The sequence below is a fragment of the Ptychodera flava genome, chromosome 8 (genome assembly GCF_041260155.1).
Source record: "Ptychodera flava strain L36383 chromosome 8, AS_Pfla_20210202, whole genome shotgun sequence".
Classification (NCBI taxonomy): Eukaryota; Metazoa; Hemichordata; class Enteropneusta; family Ptychoderidae; genus Ptychodera; species Ptychodera flava.
Genome location: NC_091935.1, coordinates 32,880,485 through 32,896,719, shown reverse-complemented (window position 1 = coordinate 32,896,719; position 16,235 = coordinate 32,880,485). Strand labels below are relative to the sequence as shown.

Genomic DNA, 16,235 nt, shown 5'->3' with positions numbered 1-16,235 from the left:
GATAGCCTTTGGTACGAATCTGTCACCAGCAAATTACCTCCTTTTGGCGCAAAAACAGGTCATTTCTTTGTAGTCAGAATATAAAGGAATGATTCAGAAAAAAAAACTCTCAAAGAATCTTCTGCACCTCAAGAAATATTCTCGTGAACGGGAAGTGCTCCTTGACAGTTTTCCAATTTCATATGACTAATTGTGCTACGTACATAACATAGATGTAAACTGCTGAGTTGGAACAATCGCAAATCAAAATATTTGTGTGTACAATTTCACGGTAGTGAACACAACATAAGCTCAATTTTATAAGTATTTGCGTATTTGTACCATCTTTACTGACTGTTCGGCTATGCGACCGATAAGGTCATATCTAATAAACATGGCTATCAATTGCATTGCTTGCGCTTTCTTTCTTCTTCTAGACTGGAATTTATCCTTTTACGTCATACTGAATTTATTGTTACTTTCGAGAGGGTGGAAATTTGCTTATATAATAAAATTCAAATAACATGTATCAGTAACTGTCAGGGGGAACGTTAAATGTTAACTGGACTAGTAATGGGTCACCCTGATTACTATTTTTGTATATGGTCTTCCTGGAAGCAAGGTTCACGAGATACAATCACCTTGTATCACGCTCGTCCTTTTGTATCATTTGTATCATTGCAACTTTCAGCAATAGGAAACTTAACATTTTTGATCAATTTGAACAGATAAAAGATCATATTCTCTTAAATTAGTTCCAATCGTTTTGTCCAGAAATTTTCGGGATTTTCATCTTTCATTGATATTTGATATATAACACTACTTGCGACGACTTACAAATGAGAGGTAAAGACGTTGCGCGGTAGAGATAGCACGGTAATGCAAATATGTCACTGGCCAACAGGATCTGACTAACCAATATCTTCCAGATGTGGGAGAGAATCAGCCAATGTTTACTCAGGAGGACACATGAAGTACTCGCAGATGTTTTATGTATGGGTTGTGTTACATATGTTTGTAACCAGTCTTTCAATGAACACTAACTCTTCACAACTACAAACGCCTTGTCGGATGACCAATGCTGATTAATTATAAGTTTCACTTCCTACCAAGAATTACAGAAGTGAGTTAGGGTGATAAATATGCACAAACGTGCGCCACATCATGCAACCCAGCAGACCATGGATAGAAAAATGTTTCAGAACAGGCCATTTGACGTAGTTTAATGTTGAATAAGATTGGAGACCTTTCACCATCAAATGACCAGTTTACGCTTTTGATGGAAACAAGAGGACGATGCTAGACGTTAGTCTTCGGTTATCTTACCGAAAACAATAGAGAGGGTTCTTGACAAAGTAAGCCTTGTCCTGAATAGATACGATGATCGCAAACGTGCTTCATAAAGGTCATATTTATAGCTCTATGGATATGATGCTGAGGACAAATATCTTGACTCGTCACATCCGAAATGGTGTACTGTTTGATACACACTCAGCGCGTGCACTCACATACGCGCACAAAGACAAACGGGGCCAGTCCGTTTTGTCACTGCACTCGCAACCGTCTACATATTCATATGTACAATGCAATCACTATAAAGTACTTTGTAATGACATAGAGTAGAACTAATGCACTTTATTTCGATTTCTACCTTACAATGTATGAAGTGCATTTATCGGCTGGTACTTTCTTGTATGGTTAGCTAAATATAGCAAGGACTGATATTGCTCAAATGCGGTTGGATGCGCGGATGTTTTGTCTGTAATGGGTTGTTCGTTATTTTGTTTCTCCTCATTTTCTCCACTATTATGCAATATTTATTATTGTTGCCTGCTGAAAGAACGTGATTCTCTGCATCAATGCTCAAATTCAATTTGTAATGAGGTCGGAAAGAGTTTCATTTGCCAAAATCCGTGTTAAACTCCCTGCACTGAAGCTGTTATTTTAATTGGTTGAACTTTGCAGCTCAAGAACGCACAGTGGCGCTTCTATCACAACACTGTCGGGGGTTGGGTTCCAATAAATTAAAACTTCGTCACCGCGTTGGCTTCAGCAGATCTGATCACACAAGGCTGGCGGTCATGAAGAGAAGAGCGTTGGACTCCGAACTAGCATGATACTACCACGTGTGTGACATGGCGAGGGTTCGTTCGGAGATGTTGAATCTATTTGTGGGAAATTGTGTCCTTGCATTTGTTTTTGTCAGAGGTAATTATGACATAGTTTCATCAAGTAGTTAAATGGGTATAACAAGTAGCCATTATTAAGCACCAGTTTTCAAGAGAGGTTTATTTGCATCTGGCTTATGCTCTTGTATGTAAATTCGCAGATTCCTTGATATACAGGTGAAATCAGTATTGCAACTCGGCTGGCGCTTCAGGCTACTGCGTCCAAGCCTTATCTTCTCTTTAACCGTGTCATTGTGTCATTTATTTGAGTATTCACCTTGTTCGTTTAGTCTGTGAATTGTTAACACAAATGTTAATGGGCATAAAGTGGCACGCTGAATGTTATTAATAATGCTGGCTTGCAGTCTTATTATAGAAAGCCGTACCGACAAGCGGAATATCTTTGAATTTCAGCATGCTCTTTGAAGATCAACAGGACTTTTTTTTAATAAACTGAACTAAAAGGGACATACCACAGGTACAGCTGCTCGCTATCCAATGCTAATTAAGAACATTTTATAGCTTTTGACAAAGTCAGCTAAATTACTAACTATGACATTAACTGGTGACAAATCAATGATGAGCTGCTCTAAGACTTCTGTATTGGCTACCCTCGCTTACGAAGTATGGAATCTCTTTGAAAATGACGAAATATTAAAAAAATGTGACGAGAGACTTTTGATGATTTTTAATTAATGTGACACTTCTGGCTGAACTAATTAGTGACTAAATGAATAGTACACATTGTTTACCGTAAAATGATCTTATTCAATAGCTTCAAAGCTTAGAACTTGAAATTTAAGGTTGAGTCACTAACGGGGTGTTGATTGTGTCATCTTAATCGCTCTATGACAATTCATCAGTTTTTGTTTTCTTTTCATTAGCTCCAGCAATAAAATATGCCCTTACTCACTTTTTGTGCCTTGAATGGCAGAAAATATTCTAAGGAGGCTATAAAAATGAACTTATCCCTATCATATCAAAATATTTGTTTAAATTTTATGTGTCAAATAAGTTCAGAATCGAAACTTTTGCAAAGAGTACAGTTAGCAGTCGACTTTGGAAAAAGGTAAGAGCCATGACTGAAATGTAAGAAGCGTTAAATGGTTATGGCCTGGGAGGAGGTTAGCAGATTATATATCACATATTGTAATAAAAATATTGCATTTCACAGTTTGGCAGTTCTATGCCGACAACCGTACAATATAACACTAGGAAGACATTCGTATGTTGCTTTATTAGGTGATGTTCCAACCAATGTGACATATGCTTGCCCTAATTTGAATTGCACTGTGACCTGGGATCCGCCTGTTGGCACAAGTGACAGTGACACGGTGTTATACACCACATTCTATCAAGAGTAAGTAAATCATGAATCATTTCTAGCTCACGCGTTCACACGTTGGCTAATGTCATAGCAATGTCTGTCTGTCTGTCTGTCTGTCTGTCTGTGTGTTAGTGTGTGTCGGTCTGTCTGTCTGTCTGTTAACACGATAACTCAAAAACGCCAGAACAGATTCAAGTCAGATTCGGTACACAGGTACCATATGCTACTTGCAAGAACTGATTAGATTTTGCTTTACGTTGCTTGCATATTAATGAAGTTATGCAATATCATTTTTTCCGTACAGTGGTTTCCCTATGGAGACGGTTATGACAGTGTAGGCATATATCGAGAAATACTGTACAAAATTTCATGAAACTTTTCACAGATGACAATCTCAGAACATAATGATGATACTGTGAGTGTCATGTCAATTATCTGCTCATTTGCATATTTAACGACTTTTGTTATTAGTGACATAACTCTGAAATTCCTCCACCAAACTTGATGATACGTGCAACAAATATTGATCTGATATATATCTAATCATACTTAGAAGCATTGGGCTGTGTCAAGTTATTGAATAGCTTATTTGCATATTATATGAAGTTTTATAATTAGTCATATAACTCTGATATAAGTGCACCAAATTTGCTGAATTCTTCTGCAGATAATGATCTGACTGATATCTAACTGTGGTGTAAAGCACTTAGTAGTGTCAAGTTAATTAAGGGTTCATTTGCATATTTAATAAACTTTGTAATTAGGTATATAACTCTGAAATTACGGCACCCAAGTCAGTGAAATCTGGTACAGATATTGATCTGATAAATATCGAATTGTACTGACAAGCATTTGGCTTTGTCAAGTTAACAAACAGCTCATTTGCATATTTTATGAAATTTTGTTATTAGTCATATAACTCCAAAATAACTGCACAAAATTTGATGAATCTGCTGCAGATACTAATCCGATGGATATCTAATTGTGATGTAAAGCATTTAGTTGTGTGGAGTTAATTGAGGGTTCATTTGCATATTTAGCGAGCTTTGCAATTAGTGATATTACTCCGAAATTACAGCATTACATTTGATGAAACTTGCTACAGATATTGATCTGATAAATGTTCAATTGTACTGAGAAGCATTGGGCGTGTCAAGTTAATAATTAGCTCATTTACATATTAAATAAAGTTTTGTAATTAGTGATTTAACTCTGAGAGTACTGTGCGAAAGTTGATGAAACCTGCTACATATAATGATATAACAGATATCTGATGGTTCATATTACACGCCTCACACGGGTGTCCATTATATTGGTATGAAGTGGGTTTATTGACAGGAATATTGAAAACATAATACAATAAACGCTCGTCAGAGATATTTACTCTGGCAGTAGACCGTTTATACGTCTAGTCTTATCAGAAGTCTGTCTTCCACTCCGCGTCGTGTGCTCAATTGAACTGCTGTCAGAATATACACTGTCTGACTTTGTTTTTGTGTTTTGGTAGTGATTAATCTGAGGTCTGCAAATGTTGCGTAACATCTCCTTGCTCGTCGTCGTTTTAGACAGGTCAAAGGTACAATTGTTTTTACACAATTTCATAACAGTCAAAAAGTATGCAGTAATTTACGTCATACTGTATTATTTCATGCATCCAGTAGTGTCTGATAAATGTCAATACATGTCGAGTCATCAGCAGTCAATTTCAGTGCTTGATAACTAAGTTTGTAATTTTGTCAAACTCAAAATCTGTCATTCATATAACACGTCATTCCTTCCATTCAGGGGTCACATTAGCACACGTTGTTCTGTTGACTAAATGCTAAAATTTTCTAGTCTGTTCACCGGATATCAACACATGAGCACATTCAGTTCATATCTGGTTCTCCATTAAACAGGCTAGAATGCTTTGAACGTATGTGCCATGGTACTCTGTATGTAGGCAGCATTACTAGGGCAAAAGCAAGGCGGAATTTTGCAATATAAACAATTTAATCCAATTTGTTAGATGAGAATCGTTGGTCTATACTGCTCCATATGACAGCAGAACAAAGTGCCTAGCCCACTTTGCCAACGTTTAATAAGGTCTGCACATAATTAATAGGTATAACTATTGTGAAAGTGATCGGCAGCTCGAGTAGGTACCATATGTAAATTAATACCATACCTGTACCTGTAGCAGTTTCAGAGAAATAGGAAAGTAGGTCAGACTCGGAGGTCGGCCGAAAATTTAAGGAGAGAAGTAGCCACATACGTAAAATTACGAAAGATACCAAAATTCTACCCTTTGTAGTTCCTGGGGTACATAAGATTATGTCAGAGGTCATTATAGCTCATCCCAAGGTTTGGTGAAAAACAAGTCTCTTATTGGTCATCATCTAAGAAAAATCAAACTCTAGCCCTTGCACTTACTGATACGCGTGAAACCACCAACGGTCAACCAACATGTTTTGATAATGCTTTCTTTGCATAGTGCTCAAGAGACAAATGAAACGAAACTTTTAGCCCATGTAGTTGCCGATTTAAACGAAATTAGACGAACGGTTATCTATAACATGTTAAAAATGTACTGAAACAGAATGTATATGATATTACTACACTTCAGATTCTATAGTCAGACACATGTACCGGGGGTCGTATTATGGGAAGGATAATTGCCATTCTCTGACCAGTTCTAGTTAAATATAATAGCCATTTGAAAACAAAATTGCACGCAAGAGTGCATGAATTCCATGTTTCGTACAGCTTTGAAAAATTGGCCAGTCACCCCACTAAAATATTCATTGTACTGACAACATGCAGTGAGAGTACAACCTGGATAATGTTATACAATTGTTTCTCATAACTCTAGGTGTATGCAGCATGTAGGAAGCCGTAGGTGTATAATCAAACAAATTCTCAAACCACGAAACTGGTTTCAGGGCTCCAAATTCTGCTAAGATACTTAATTTCAGAACTGTATTTCTACACGTGCACGCTTGGTTTCAATTTTGCTTTCAGATTCTCTGATTGGATGCATTCTCCTCAAAAGTGGATACAGAAAGACGAATGTACCAGCACATCACTCACGTTTTGCCACTTGGGAGCAGACTTTGATGCGTTATTGGCACTTGGGGTGTGAGAGTAAAGGCTGTCAGGGAGGGCTACCATGATAATGACTCATGCACAGAAGTCAGCATTAGCCCATATTTCGATGGTAAGCTGTATCTCGAGTTTTAATACTTCGTCACAAAATCGGGTAGCACTTTTTTGACAAACAATATGCCAGGTCAAACTTGTTATGCGTTATACGACATTCATACATTACGGAAGTTCGTCAACATACAGTCGATGAAGACCTAGTGAAAAATTTTAAATATTCAAGCTAATATTTGGTTCTGTGTGTCCAGAAACATATTAGTAAGAAACATTAATAAAAAAACCATATCGTCTCCATTTTTTCCTATCAGGAAGGTTTGTATCAGTAAATATTGTCTGTAGGGATATTATTTTATTAATGACACAGTCAAAACTCTGGCTGGTTTCTCTTTGTTTCACAAAGAATCTGCCTAGTCTAGTCTAGTTAATAACAAGAGAAAAAGTTAATAATAATTCGCTCATACCTGTATATCTTTACTTATCACTAAACTTGTTCTTGTGTTTACTGTGTTTTAAAGATTAAGTATTGCACGAAACCTTTAATGGATAAACACACTTCTTGCTTTGGTCTTTCCTTACAAAGAACAGTGAATTTATTCAATATTCTGTGTGAGGTGTAGCATGATGTTGCATTATCTTTACTGCCTCTGCCTAAAAAACCTTACTTTTGTCAACATCATCCGTTTTTGTCAAACTTTTGACAGTAAATTTTTTATTGTACAAGAAGGGAAGAAATATGTGGTTAATGTACAAAATATCAAGATATGATCAATCTAAGTAAATATACGTTCGACAATCTTACCTAAAAGTCAAGTTCAGTTTTATTCTTCTCGGTATTTATGCAAAGAGGCAGGTACATTTGCTCAAGTCAGTGTATCAAAATAATCGTTGTTAATTGCTGTAGAACACATTTGTCTAATTAATGTGTTTTAATTTCACATATCCAATTACACAGAACTGAGTTTGCAACAATTACTGAAAACATATCAACTACTTTGACAAATACATGATTCGCTGTTATGTTGTTCAATTTATGGATTGTGTGAAGCCACTACTCTAACATGCATCACCCTCTTTCATCATCATATTTCTTGATCAACAGCAATTCAATAAAATATGAAAGGAATAGCCTATATTTTTACGTTTTTTTAATATTTCCTGAGTCTAAACTTCAAATTTTGAACTTCAAACACAAATATTACGCCTGGGAACTGCATACAAAACTGTCATACATTGTTCAAGAAAGCGTCATTCGCTGTTCTAACACACCTCATCCGCAGTCTGTATTCTAATTCGCCAGTTGATAGTCACGTGGGATGCATTCTTTTTGTGCTGATCCACGTAAACGACGTCATCAGGCATCATTTGTTGGAACTGTTGCCTGCCAGGCATCAGTTCCGAAAAATGATGCCCGCTGACGTCAAAAACGACATTGACGCGTGCGCGGACCGTCGACCGGAATGTAAACAAAGATGTCGTCTGCGGCCGATCGAAACGATAGTCGAGATTTTTTTGGTTTATCCTACTTTCTGAAGAAGAATTGAATGCTTTGGTTTCCAACAAGGACTCGAAACGGACGAAAATTGACGGTGTATTGAACCGTTTTGCAGAAGTATTGCGATCCTGTTGGAAAAACGTTTTATTACTGAAACCACTCAACATATTACATCGTAGGCCTACATGAGACAAGTTTTGTGTATAGTACGTTCTTATGCATGGCTGCGGATGAGATGTGTTACAAAACACATATCTTGGCCATGAGGGCAACAGCATACGTCTTTAACCCCTCGGGCCTGTGAGTCACCCCCAAAAACAGACTGTTTCCCTCGGCCTACGGTATCGGGAAACAGACTGTTTTTGGGGTGACTCACAGTCCCTCGGGGTACAGACGTATGCTGTTGCCCTCATGGCCAGTCAATATGTGTATATTGGGTACCATTTCTAGGTATACCAATTTTGATTCTCGTGTCAAGATTGAATCTCATTTAAACTTGTCTCTGCGTTGTGTCATCGTGCTCAATTACATTTGAAACAGCTTTACTTTGCTTGTAACATCGACACAGTAATAATGTGATATTTCGTTTAAATGGACGGGAAATTGTCATTGCGTGCTTATTGACTGCTGTCGTTTTACCGTCTTTACCTGCTTTAAACTACAAAAGACCGATAGGACGAACCCGGCCTACTTTATAAATAACCTTTGAACTTCTCGATATCGACAACTTCTGTCCGCTTCCTGTCCTGCTTTTATCAACGGGTCCTTGGCGAATTACAAACATATTCCTTGTTCATAACATGCTACTCTTTTAGTGTTTGAATATATCCAGAATGGATTGTATTGTTCCAGAAATAATTCGCCATAATAACGAAACAAACAATAATGTATACCTGTAGCTTCTAATCATTTCAGTTATGTGGTAGTGTTGGTACTGTCGTGGAAATGAAAACTAAAAACATTTGTGTATGTCAAATTTGGATCGGCCTTATCGGAAGCCAATGACACACAGAACAGTATTGACAAATACTGTGTATTGCCTTTAATGGTACAAACATTGTTCTTGCAGCAACGCTTGAAGCAGCAGAGATCACAAACATCTCTACAACAACTCGATCTATTTTCCTTCGTTGGCTATCACCTCACACACCCTATATTCATTCTAGTGGGAATCGAATGCTCATGACAGATTATTATACTATTTTTTATAATATTACGTACTGCATTCCTTTCGATCCAAGTTCATGCGTAAGTATTACGTATTCTTATGAGTAAAACAGTATAATAAATATTCTGTCTTTTTATCTCAATACATGTATGACAATTACATCTTATACAGGGTAGGGAAAGAATTTCTGTCCATGGAAAGTCGTGAGAACACTGCACATATAACCTCGATATTTATTGCGTATATGCACCCGTTCTGTAGTATACATTTTTATTCAGCAATGTGATACTCTTGAAATATGAAAATGCTCAAAAAACGTTGACAATGTCAAACATCAAAAACTATTGATCAAATTATATCGACATCAGGTATAAAAGGTCCAGGGATGTGCTAACAAGGTTGGTGCAAATTAGAACGAAAATGTATCTACATTTTTCAGATTTTGTCCTGGTTTTCCTTGAGGTAATTGTCATATGGCTTGCATTCTTTGCTTGGCTGCTTGGAAGATTTTCCCTATCGTTCTTGGTTTTATCCATGGACAGAGCGTAGCAAGGCCAAGTGTTCCAAAGCAGAAAAGAAAATTAACCGAGTTGCTACAAGCAACTGATTGGCTTAGAGATAATCTAGAATGTCTGGCACGCTCTGAGATGTGCCAATTTGACATCAGGGATAAACGTTAGCACGTCAGTCAAACATTTCTCACAACAATTTAGCAGTGTTATATTGAATGTTAAATTGGTGCAAATTTGTCGGCAGAACAAACAATTCATTCATGGTAGAATTTGGCATTGTAAAAATTACCTGTATATTTTCTTCGAGCAATAAAATTTTGCGGAATTCTGTTCGTAAAATGCCTACTCATTTAATTCATTACGTTTTGATTACGCCGTGGCAACTAAACTAGCATTTATGTGCATATCTGAATTACTTTACCTTTTGTTGTCACCCATGTTGCTCCCCTAAATTCTATGCGTGAACATACAGGTCTGGCTAATTTTCCAATTCCGCTACAGGTTGTGCTGTGGTCATGGAAGCACATGTGATTAGTTAGCCGAGTAACTTTACTTAAATACGCACTCAATGTCCCAAGCACCATTAATGGAAAGGGTCTTGCGTGCAGCAGAGCAGCTATTTGTAGGGGTTCTTGTCATATCACGTTTAAGGCACATCGTCTATTCATTTTTGTGCTATGTCGAACATGGGTAAGGAGAAAGCTAAGGTGTGCTGCGTTGACAGTCTTGACAGCTCTCTCTCTCTCTCTCTCTCTCTCTCTCTCTCTCTCTCTCTCTCTCTCTCTCTCTCTCTCTCTACCAGTATACAAATATCCCATTGCGACATCTGTATACTTCGATATATATATACATTATATATATAGATATATATATATATATAGATAGATAGATAGATAGATAGATAGATAGATAGATAGATAGATAGATAGATAGATAGATAGATGCGGCAAATTCAGATCAATGTACTACTGTACCTAAGGATTAGAGATGATTTTTTTTTTTGCCTTACAGGTTGCTGTTGATACCGGCTCGTCTGAGTTTGTGACTATCAACGAGAAAATTATCCCGTCGACTACATATGAAATAATGTTGCGGGGAAGAATTTTGGGCTATCTTGATGGAGATCCTGTAAAAGTGACAGTAACAACAGATAAAGAGGGTAAGGAATAAATGTCCTTGGATGGACTTGCATTTGAACAAATCTTATATATATATATATATATATATATATATATATATATATATATATATATATATATATATATATATATATACATATATATACAATTATTGGTTGTCATCTCTGCCAAGGAAGGTGTCAATTGCAAATGTCTCATATAAGGTATGCCTAAGATGTAGATAAACATAACGTATGTAAACAGCCTAAATGCTTATTTAAGTTTTTTCTGTTTAGTATCACAAGGAAGTATTAATTTCTTATCTACGAAACTTGCATGATTTTTTTTTATAAAATCAAATTTTCAATGCTAGTCGTGCAAATACAAAATCTGTTTTGAATCTCTTCCTCATTTTGGTTTGCAGGTAACAAGACGATTATGACAGTGGTCGCAGTACTTGTTCCTTTGATGGCATTGTGTTTCTGTACCCTGTATTATTGCTATAAACATCGAGTCTTTATCCGCGAGTATTGCTTCAGGTCAACTGGAAAAAACGATTTCAGTGAACACATGGTAAGACAGCTCTATTCTATGTAGTTTGCGGATTACAGAAACGCCGATGAGCGGGAAATCACTTATATGAAATAAATCATTGCAGATGGTATATTTGAGGACAAAATTGACCTTGTGGCCTATACATTGTGTTCTTGTTAATATATCGTACATATACCAGAATGGTGTCCTTTTATTTCCTCTGTTTGACAATGGAGTTGATGTTGAATTACTACTGCCTGGCTACTTGATGAAAGGATGATCTCTTAAACAGGTGTACACGTGTAATTACTGCGTATAAAAACTGATTATTTTTTCTGTACAAATTGCACAAACTATTACCATTTTTAAAAGTCATTTCCCCCACTATCACTGTCTTTGGCAGCTCTGGCTGATAATTGTAATAGTGCGAGACATACTCGAGTCAAGAGCATGCGGTGCATTTTTGTATTTTAGTTTTAAGAAGGCAATAAGGAGTGAAAAGCTCACGTATCCGGGTAAAGTAATTTCTATGATATCCGAGATGGTTAGGAATTATACATTTGTGACTGTCAGTCAATTTCGTTTCTCTAAAAAGAGTAATCCGCTCTTTGGCGCTATTTGTCAAAGGCACACAAGACAGGCGGCAAAGCTATTTATTAGTTAGTTACTTATTGGAATTATGATTTCATGTTCAAGTTTACAGTTTTTGAGCAAATTCTGACCTGTTTTGGTCTAAATGTCTTGTTTTCTGAAGTTGTTTCTCTGATATGTTTCCTACTTGTTTCGAAATCTTATAGTGTCATCACTTTAATTCCATCTAAAGGCATCTATTTTCGGTTAGTGTTGAACATTCTTCTTTGCCAATTTTTATGGGAAAAACACCTTGAAAAAAACATGAGCAGAGTTTTGCTCATTTGTTTTCTAATGTGTTATTTAGAGAGGTAATGCACTTATTTTTTTATTTCTAGCGAAGGTGGGATTACTTTCAGTAGCAGTTTCTCTAATTTGAAAATATTATAGATTGGATCGTATTTGATTTCTGTTTACTGTGACACTTACTCTTAAGCTTTGTGTCATATCGGGCAATGAAAGTCTGCATGTCAATTCAACAGTGTGGTTTCATAAAACAATAAACCATTTTAGTTGTATTCAAGTTAAATACACTTTTCAGTTTCAAGATACATGTCCCATATTTTTGATCTATCGCAAAATACTTTCACTGACAAAAGTTGAGTTTGTCATTTAAGTGATAATAGAATATATATAGTGTGTTTTCCGTATAGGGTGTAACTTAAAGGTATCTCTATTTATTTCTCTTTTAGGATGATGTGCTTAGTGATAGACCCACTTCCCCGTCTTTTGACGAATCTTTCCAGTATGACACATCAGTATCGTCATCAACGTACCACGTTCGTGAACGCATGCCTGATGATGTAACAGAGACTTCCCCTTCACTTGATACCGATCATATAAACAAAGACCTTGCTCACCCTAACGAGAATATCATGAATGGAGAGTGTTAAAATGATCCCTTACCATCTTTGGAAGATATCCCGATATCAGCCCCAACATCCGATGCCAGCCCTGGCTCAACAGATATACACCAGATGGCAAAATACTATGTGCCTATTAGTGGAAATCTGAGATCAACCGTAGACAATTCAAATGCAGTGGATAGCTATGAAAGGTTTAGAGTCGCGAGTACTGATGGTAGTTATGTTGGTGCGGAAGGAGAGCAAGCTAGCAGCAGTTCAGTTGAAACCCACAGCAGATGTCCGGGGACGTTTTGTGAATCTGAGGGCTGGGAAGATAGAGGTCAGAGGACAAGATTGGAAGTGACATGAATAACATCAGTGATGCGTAATGTGAAGAAAACACCAGGACGTAGCGTCAAAATATAATTCTTTTGCAGCTCACCAACCCTAATTTTTCGATAATACCAGCTCAAAAGGCAACGCAAAATCCAGCAATGGAACAGACATATCTAAGTTTATTCAATCTCAGTTGGTGACAAACACATGTAATTGATACAAACCTCTATGAGAGATCTTTCACGTCAGAGATCAACAAAGAGAAGCCGTCAAATGATAATATGATTGTTCTTAGTTCCTTTCTTGACATTCCTGCAGAAGTTTATAAATCTGAAGAAAATCAGGGGAAACTCAGAATCCTGTGTCTAAGATCTCATTTCTCTCAAAGACTTAATTCAGATGACACTTCGGACATTTACCTGCTGATTAGTGACAACACGGCTAACACGGGAGCTCTTAAATGGTGCCAATCAAATCTAATATCATATTAAAATCATCCTCCCGAAAGATTAACGCAAATAAATTGTGAAATTCAGTAAGCCAAACAATGGTGATCCTGTTCAATGGGAAAATACATTCCTTACATTGTTTTACCATCCGAGTTTTTCTGACTTAGGGCGTCGTTTGCCAGTGATACGCAGGGTAGTATTCCGCAGCGGAGTATGAATAAAAGTCGGACACACGAACGGATTGCAAGGTGATCATTTTGACTGTCTTTAAGGAACATTCATGTAGCAGGACAAGTAAGGAATCATGAAAATAGAGACTTAAATGAATCAATTTAATGTCTTATATCAATTCTCAGCAGATATACTTACTGAAACTTGTCTAATAATGTTTACCAGTCTCTGTTATTTTACTCAAGAGTTAATCCTAGCACATTATAATCAGCTACCTGATATTTCAAACATCCAACAGCAAGCACATTTTCAATCTGAACCCCCTTAAACGTAATCGACCAAACGGTTTGCTTGAAAATGTTCAGAAACCTAGCCGTAGCGTAAACGCATTGCTGGCTATAATGTTTAGTTTGATGCAAGAACACTTTGATTGGCTTATTACATAATAAAGAGGTGTAAAACTGTGAGTTGAAAGTGTTTGAATAAATCTTTCTATTGTCTAAAATAGTATTTCCCCCTTCATCTTCTTGATCTTCTTGTTTTTTGTCATACAGTTCATCATATGAGGCCTTTACACTTATGCCATTTTCCACACTTTCTTGAAAGTACCCCTGTAGTTTGTTATTCACACCCTTCCATCAAAGCTGAGTTTTCAAGCCATGCTAGCCATTTCATGACCGTAATGTGTTTCAAATGTATGATGGTTATTGCAATGAAATGGTTAAAACAACAAAGTAAAGGAGTATTTTCAAGAAAATGATAATGAAGGGATGGCGAAGGAGAGAGAAACACAAGTACCTCTATATTTCTTACACATACGTATTAACGCGGATTAATGTGGTAGACGTCTCCGCCGATGGTGTAAAGGCTGAAAGAGAAACCTTAAAGAACATATTTCAACAAGATATTGAAATGCGAAAGCAGGAAGGATGTAGTATACAGATAGCATGATACGTATTGAATGGGTACAATGATGAAGTATAAGCAGAGCAAGCGGTCATCACGCTTCCTGTGCCAAAATGTGGATGACATTCTTAACCCCATCTCCATTACATCGATATTAACAGGATGAAATCTGGGTTCAGCGCCCCTCTGAGGGAGGTAGCTTTCAAATCTGAGATGTTTTTTTAATTGTCTGGGATGCACTGGTTTCCTGTCAGGGCAGAAATTTACATGCTTAAGTGTTATAGCGTTCGTCCAAATACCATTTACTAAAATTGACTTCAGCACGGAAATACCAAATATTTTGAACAAATAAGCTCATGGACGCTATGGACTTGCATAAACCATAGTTGCATCGAGGAACAGATTAATCTGTCACAGGTTTGCCAGATATGCTGAAATTCTAGATTTTGCTTGTATATCGCAACCAACTCCAAACATTTAAGTGATATTTATTTGGCAAGTACGGTATTTGTCTCTGTGTGACCAGTGATATTAGAATATGAAGAGCAGCCTTGCTGGTTGCCACGGAATTTCTTTAGCGACTGGAACGGAGCGTACAGATATTGTGAATATTGTATGGCTAAATATCGACAAGGAAACACAAACGTAAATTCGAAAATTGTTCAGTCTTTAGTATTGACATTTGACACTGACTTTCTCTCCCATCTTCTGAAATCATTTTCTAGCAAGGCTCAACAGGAGTTAAAATGTGAGCGTCAAGCAAAGGTTGGGATACGTTTCGTCTAAGATTACACTGCTACACACCATAATATGTGTGTTAAAAACTAAAAATAGAGTTAGCTTACATTAGTGGGGAGATTCATGAGATCCACGCGCAACCAATAAGGAAACATTTTGATTCATAACCGTCCAACAAGACAGCAAAGACGGGTGGTCGGATTGATTCCAGATTGGGTGTTTTTCGGCATTGCTATTCACTATCAGGTGTTATTGACGTCAAAAGGTGTTAAAATATTTCCTTTTGAAACGCCTAAAATCATATCATCTTTGGTTTTAAGAACATAGCTTTGAAAGTTTGAAATTTAAAATTGTCATCACCGGTAGTTCAGAGATAAGACATCATTTTGCAGTAGTAAAGCTATGTTTTTGTTCTTCGATTAGAGCTTATAGTTGCCAGCAATATAATCACGGGCACATTCTTTTAGGATGGCAAACTTTCGTTTACGGCTAACAGCTGCCAGCAAAGTACAATATCATCACGCACGCGTTGTTTTCGGGTCAGAAAATGTACATAGTCTTGTTAATAAACATTTAGATGATATTGTCGACATACAATAACAAGGCGATAAATAAGTTGGGGTAAGCGAATGAAGCTAAAGTGTAGAATCATTTTCATCACAGTAACTTTATTTGAACTTTCAGTTCTGTAATTTTCCGAACCCGTGTCACTTCGCACGTT

At 36.9% G+C, this 16,235-nt stretch overlaps 1 protein-coding gene across 1 annotated transcript; it reads left to right on the top strand.

Moving 5' to 3' along the window:
- The first annotated feature begins 2,000 nt into the window (after positions 1-2,000).
- LOC139139109 (uncharacterized) lies at positions 2,001-14,391 on the top strand. Its single transcript, XM_070707889.1, has 7 exons — positions 2,001-2,187; positions 3,390-3,507; positions 6,475-6,670; positions 9,177-9,355; positions 10,799-10,946; positions 11,330-11,478; positions 12,762-14,391. Exons 4-7 carry the CDS (start codon positions 9,284-9,286, stop codon positions 12,960-12,962), a joined length of 570 nt encoding a protein of 189 aa, XP_070563990.1. The 5' UTR covers positions 2,001-2,187; positions 3,390-3,507; positions 6,475-6,670; positions 9,177-9,283; the 3' UTR covers positions 12,963-14,391.
- The last annotated feature ends 1,844 nt before the right edge of the window (positions 14,392-16,235 follow it).